The sequence below is a fragment of the Leptosomus discolor genome, chromosome 13 (assembly GCF_034619465.1).
Source record: "Leptosomus discolor isolate bLepDis1 chromosome 13, bLepDis1.hap2, whole genome shotgun sequence".
In the NCBI taxonomy this organism is placed as follows: domain Eukaryota; kingdom Metazoa; phylum Chordata; class Aves; order Leptosomiformes; family Leptosomidae; genus Leptosomus; species Leptosomus discolor.
In genome coordinates this window covers 11,536,031-11,543,129 of record NC_141403.1, presented here as the reverse complement: position 1 = coordinate 11,543,129, position 7,099 = coordinate 11,536,031, and the positions used below count along the sequence as shown (strand labels likewise).

The 7,099-nt window shown below is 40.8% G+C and overlaps 1 protein-coding gene across 1 annotated transcript; it reads right to left on the bottom strand.

The window, feature by feature from the left end:
- Positions 1 to 3,240: 3,240 nt before the first annotated feature.
- On the bottom strand, positions 3,241 to 6,891 carry DSEL (dermatan sulfate epimerase like). The gene has a single exon (XM_009946002.2). It carries the CDS (start codon positions 6,889 to 6,891, stop codon positions 3,241 to 3,243), a length of 3,651 nt encoding a protein of 1,216 aa, XP_009944304.2.
- Between the last annotated feature and the right edge of the window lie 208 nt (positions 6,892 to 7,099).

Below are 7,099 nucleotides of genomic sequence, written 5' to 3'. Positions count from 1 at the left end.
AATGACCAGTTTGACTTAAGATCAGCACAGACATAAAACTGGAATTTATCCTTTAAAAGAGAAAAGCAAGTTTATTTTTTATTTTTTTTTTAATCGCCAGGTCTCTACAGTATTCCTGCTTCTCCATATCACAGCTGTCATCTTATGGATGCTGCCACTGAAATTTATTCTAAAGTCCCAGATCTGCATCTTTTAGTGAGCATTATTGTCAACCATAGGCATGTTTATCCAGCTTTCTGCTGTGTCTTGGGTTGCTGTTCACAAGGTAGAAAGCTACCATCTCCACACCAAGTCATTCAGCTCCACAGCTGGGGTACCTCCTGTCTGGTACTAACTTTGGTGAAGTGGTCATGCAACTTACCATCTAAAACCCAATGAAACAATTATCTGATTGAAAATTGGAGACTTGCCCTACCTGAGGCATTCCTACTCTGTTGTTTTCAAAGACACTGCTTTTACTTTTACTTATTTTTAGCATAATGTTTATAATGCATTTGCCCTCACAACGAGATCTAAAAATAAAGAACAGAGTTCTCTTCTGCCTTTTTACCTCTGTATAAGGACCACATGATGCAACGAAATCTTAATAATACATTATGCATTCTTTGAACCAGGAAAGTACAATACAGAAACACCTTTCCTAAATCTGGCATATAATTAATGACAGCAACGACACTGTTAGGAATATAAGTGCCTGGAATAACCTATATTCCAAAAGCAGCACAGATGATTCTCCCAACAGATGATTGTGTCCACCTGAACCCCTCAAAAAATCCCAAAAAGTTGGTTTATAGGCTATTGTGGCATTCCATATGGCACTTTCAGGCAGGGATTTAAAGGTCTCTTTCTACTTCTACAAATACACCATCAGTCTTAATTCTTACCTTTAGCTACCTTAAAACATCTGACAGAGAAAAGCCTTTTTATTTGTTCTGATTCTAGAGTGTAAATCCTGGAAATAGAAGGCAAATGCTGAAACTTATTCTGTCAAGTACAGACTGTACAGACATCAATACTTTTTTTTTTTGACATACAATCAAAAATGGCTTCAGAGAGAAGCCAATTTGTGAGAATGATACTTGGAAACTAAAGTTTCACCAACGTGTCAGTGCATATCGACTTGCTTAACATTTCCTTTAACATGGCATTCCAGCTAGCCAGGGGTGAAACCAGGACTGAAGGGGGACAAAACAACTACCGATAGTGAATGACAGATAAGTTATGGTTAGTGAGACTGCAAAATATCAATAGCTTTATCGTGCTAGAGGTCTACTTTAACAGAACGATTACTGGCCAAGAAAGAACTATTTTTATCTAGGTCATAACGAGATATCATAGCATGCTCCAAAGGATGTGCAATGTACCTACGGGAGGGCCAAGACAGTGGGGTAAGACAGGGACATAACAGTAAAATTGGAAGGAAAGGCAAGAACTCCCTTATGTTAAAAATCAGCAAGGGTACCTGTAATCCGTATGAAGAAACTCACTGCACTTTTGACATTGTCTAATGCTTACCACCCAAATAAACAGTAATTACATGCATATTTCAATATAATAAGCCAAAACTCTGATCCCAGCTCCCACAAACCAACTGAAGCGTATTTCATGACAATTCCATTTGTAATAAAAAACAGATGGTAAAGGAACAGATGTCTCTCTGTGATCTGATTTACACATCTGCAGACATTTACAATATGCATGCATTTTCAAAGAATGCTGAGCAAGTCACATTAGGAAATGGGAAAATTTTTTCTTAATGGGCATGCGCAAACCAAGAGTGTGACTCCAGAAGAAAGTAAGCTGTGACAAAGACACATCTATACTATCAAGCCTACCTGTTTCCAAAACAATATCATATTACAGCACCATGTTAAAGAAACACCAATCATGGTAAAAATCGGACAACTTTGGAAATAGTTTACTGTCAAGAGGATTGAACCATTGTCCCCGCAGTTTACTACAGGGAAACATCACTCAAATGCGAGGTGGCTGAGGGACGGGTGATTTGTAGATTTCTCCCCTCTCTGAAAGAAGACCTGAGGTTAACAATGGTTGTCCTTCAGAAATTCATTATACAGAAAAGCAAAACATCCCTCAGCAACACAGACCTGGAGATTTATTTAAGATCTTCTAAATCTCAGGCTGCCATTTTAAGCAGACATCAACAATAAGCCATTGACAATGACATCAAATATTTGCACTGGTCTCAGTGAAATTATGCACACGAATCATCAGAGAAATGTGTTACAACAAAGAAAGGTGAAAGAGTCTCACTCAAAAAGAGAAAATCGTTGCAGAACTTCTTCGACAAGAGGTACAGGATAAAGCAGTGCAAGCAGCCAAGATGCTAACAACCTTCAAAATTAAGTTATGTTGATGCAGGTCAACACTACACAAAATCTTTTCCGAATTTAACTGCTCATTTGGGAGATCTTGTTGGTTTCTCAGATTTTGTCCCATTACTTTTTCTCTGGATAGTTCACTTCAGGCTCACAAAGGGTACCAACTACATTGTCAGGCATGGAGAATGAAGTCTTCCCTTTCGTCAAAGCCCAAAACCCAGTAAGTGCCACTTCTCTGGGCTGCAGGAACCATACCCTATAACGATATTCAATACCCATGTCCATTCCAGTCCTGGGCCTGCCTGCTGAGACTGTAAAGAAGGAACTAGATTCACTCAAATGTTCTGTTTCCTCCCGCTGAAGGGACGCTGAACAGCCTTAAATCTCAGCTTATGTTTATTTTGCACCACTATAATGACCAGTGAGACACAGAGTGCATCAGTAAAACCTGTCCAAGGGGAATAATTATCACCACTTGGAACCAGGCCAGTTTAACCAGTTTAATTTCATATAATCAGTCATACAATCATCAGGTGGTAAGTACTTTCAGGAACTAACCGCTTGGGCTGGAGTCAAACTGGTGAGCTGGAGGTGAAATGCTCCATATTCTATTACTAATCCCCTGAGCTAGAGAGTCCCCAGCTGGCAGTTCTACAAAGGTTCACACAGCTTTTTTTGAAAGGCAGCAAAAGTAGTTACAACGTTGGTTTTTTTTTAAAACCAAACCAAACCAAAAAAAACCCCCACAATTGCAGGAACAAATATCTTTTTCTTAAAATAATCTCTCTGAAAGTAGCAGACTGTACACATTTTACAAGAATAAACAAACTTCTCTAATATTTATCCACAAATTGTGAGTCAGAGATCATTAGTGCAAATTTCTGCTGACCGGCAGCATTTATTCTATAAACTTTGGGTATCCTAAGTGGTCCATTAGAGAACAACAGATATCTTCAATCTGTCTAATCTCTTCATTGGGCATGTTTTCTTTCCAGGCATGAATGCTACTTGGTGAAATTTCCCCTTCATAAGGAAGATAGAAAAGACTGGTGGAGGTGGCAAATAATATTTGGTTTAAGCTAGCAGGAGGAAGAGGAATACCAAGAAAGGCAAAAATTGTTTCAGCTGTCTTCTGAGGAAAGCTGACAATATCTTCAAACTTGACCAGCTGATAATTTGTCGGCAGCAAGTCCCCATTTATTCTCAGTGCTGCTGCTGTGTTTGCTAGCCATAAATAGGACAACACAGAAACAGCGTTTGAATTAGAATTTGAAAGTTCTTTTCTCAGTGATTCATATTCAGAAGCATAGCCTTCATTTAAATTACATTTGCCTTTACCATTCTCCCCTTTAAACAGTGCAGCCAAGTGTTGTGGAACATTTTTCAAGGAGTAAAGGCTTGGCTTATTTTTGTACAACATTGAATAGATCCATGCCCGTGGGTCCCTTACTACATACAATGCCCTCATTGATGGTCCCAGGATTTCCTGAAAGAAGGGAAGCTTTAATGTCCAGCTCCCACTACTTAAACTAAGCACAGGTCGTGCATTAGGATAATAGATCAGACGTCTTCTCAGTTCCCTAATATATTCAGCATCTTTATCTTGACTCCCTCTTGCCCTGCTTCTCTGCTCTGACAGAGATTCTCTCTTTTTGGATCTTTTCTTTTTGTCTTTGCTTATGGCAGAATGCTGAGCAATTTTACTTCTGCTGGCTTCATATAAATGAATGTTTTGTAAATGTAACTTTGTGTCTCGAACTAGAGACTGGAGCCACCCTTGGATAAGACGAAAATGACCATTCTGGACATCAGAAACCTTCCATTCACATGGATCTACAAAGGAATCGATTTCAAATTCAGTCTCAGGAATTTCCAGATAGGGTGTAGGTATCCTGATGTATAAGAAGTCACTGCTATTGAAAAACAACTGTTTTAAAATTTCTGCACCAGAAGCAGGAAGTGAAGTAATGATAACATCTGGCAAAACAATGGGGTTTCCTTCTAATTGTTTGGCTTTATTGCCTTTATCATGTTCAAGCCTTGTCATGTCACTGCTCCATTTTGCACAGATGGGCTGAGTACACACACTCCACACATCCACGAATTCAATAAGCCACAGTGTGACAACCAGTATCAGGATCCAACGCAACATTTTACCGAAGGATATGTAAAACTGCCACTGAAAAGCCAGTAGGACCAAACTAACCCCCAAAATTAACCCTGCTATTACATTCACTTTGAATCCAAATGGGAAAACTGCCCTATTATTTTTTACCTGTTTTTTCACAGATTCAGTACCAAGACCAAACTTGGTCACTTTGTTTTCATGAACTACTTTAGCAAAACCACCAAATCCCAAGTAATCAAACCTTGTCTTTAAATTCTGATATTCAGTCACAACAGAGATGGTATTTTCAGTGTTGTTGACACTAAGCGAAACCTGAAATCCAGATTTTGCATTATCTATGAGTCTACAGTTAGAAACATTGACATATGGGCCATAGAAAAGGTAAGCAATCCTTGTAAGGGTGTTTTTCACTGGAAAGGTAACGTTTACAAACTGAGTCCACCGCTTTTTGAATTCAGCAGCTTGTTCTGCCTCCTGTATCCTAGCAACAGGACTACTCCCACGATGATCAAACCAAAACATCTTGTAGTGGGCATCCCACACATCCATCATAGCTCCATTGTATTTGTTCTTAAATTTATAGGGTATGTATTTAAAATCAATGTCAAGATTATGAAAAAAGGCACTGACAGAATTAACAGGAGAGTCTTCCTCCTTCTCGATATGGTCTACTACTAACAACGTCTGAGAATTTAAGAGCAGCAAAACACGATACACGCTTTTCAATTTCATTGCTGATGTGTAAGCAGATACCGCCTCACCACTCACAAACATCATCTCTCCAGCCTGGGAGGCTGTAATAATTTCTCCCGTTGAGTCTCCAACCTCATCACCAATCCACTTCAGCCACTGGGCACACTCACCAAGCTGTCCCTCCCAAGGCTGGTTGCACTGGCTCGTAGGAGATGGAGCAAAGACCAAGACATTGTTCAGGTGGCTGAGTTTAGGTCCATAAAGAGCCTCAGATACAAACACCTGTCCATTGGGAGCAAAAGTGAAAGAGTTCTGATCAGGATGTTCATGTCCCGGATTGAAACTTCTCCACCCATCGATCCAGGCGTACGGCTGAAAGTGAACAATATCATAAACAGCACGTCCTCCGAGTTTTCCAGACTTAAAGGACACAAAGGTGTTTGTCTGGCTGTTTGGCAATCCAGCCCCATAAGTCACAACTCCCCAGTTAGGAAAGACGTGCATTCTAGCGGTACCGTAGTCAGGAGGCGGCTGAGGAGTAATTTCAGCAGCATACCATATAAATTCAGTGTGTAGCGTGCTCCACCTCTGCGCAGTGGACGGCACCATTGGCCCATCCTTGGGTCTGTGTTTTCTAATCTGCTGTGCCAGCCAGTTGCCAGCTCCATTCTTCATGATAAACTTATCCAAGAAAACCAGTTGGCTTTCAGGACCATAAAACCAGTTGTAATTAGAATCTGCGACGCCCACAGTCCTCTGAAAGCCTGGTAACAGGGTGGCATAGTAAAACCAGAAGTGCATTTTGAGCCAGTTGTTCTCCAGGTTGTTAATACCAAAGTGGCGCTGGGCCAGGAAAACATACTGGGTGACTGACTTGGCTGTGTAACTCCCATAAGCTACTCCCTCATCCAGAGACCCGTCTACAATATGATTGAGCAGAAACATTGTTTTCTCCATCACGTCAACAACAGCGTGTTTCCAAATATTTGCCTGAGATCCTTTGTCCACCCCTGCAACTAAAGCCCCAATAAGCAAAGCAAGCATGTTGGTAGCTTGGTGATTATGGAGCAGCTGCTTTCCCCAGGAACGAACCTTTGAGTACTCATACATTTCCTCGCTCACAGACTGTATCTTCTCCAGGTACTTTTGCCTTCTCTCATTTTCCAGTGAATTAAACAAGAAGTCAAAAGCAGTGGCAAACCCTGTCAGAGAGTGACCGAGTGGCACTTCATCTCCAGGCGCATTCTCAACCAACCAGTTTTTGTAGCCTGCCATTCTATCCATATATTCTAGGGCAAACTCGAACGCAGCTTTATCCTCGGGGCACAGCAAACAATAAAATGCTAGAGGTGGCAGATTGTTACCATAAATCTCATTCCACTTTGCAGCAAAATCAACATGCTTGGGTGGAGGTAGGTAGTACAATGGGTTGGACAGCATAACCATCACCGCACTTCTGATGGCTCTAAACAGATGGGAATGGCTGGTATGAGCCTTCTGCCTCAGTGCCTGGACATCTTCAGCGTCGAAGTACAAGCTTGGATGAAGAACTGCTTTTTTCAGCTTCTGCTCAGCACTACGACCTTCAAGTTGCTGTTTTTCATATTGATCTACATTTTCTATGAAAGCCACCCAATCAGAGTAATTGCTTACAGATTCTTCAAACGTGAAGGCAGCAAACATCATTAATGCTAGAAATAAAGTATGTCCCGTGAACATCAGAGCCATGATCCATTAGGCAGCTCCTCTTCCCCAGGCATGCATTTCCCAACAAAAGACAAAGTTCAGATATCGAACTTGGATCCAGCTAGTACAAAACCGAACATCTTAAGGCATATTTTCAGGAGAAAAGACTGAGCCTGTACTGTGCATTCCAATAGATACTCAGATTATTTGTAATCTGAGCTACAACATTGAAATAAAAAGGCTGTCAAAA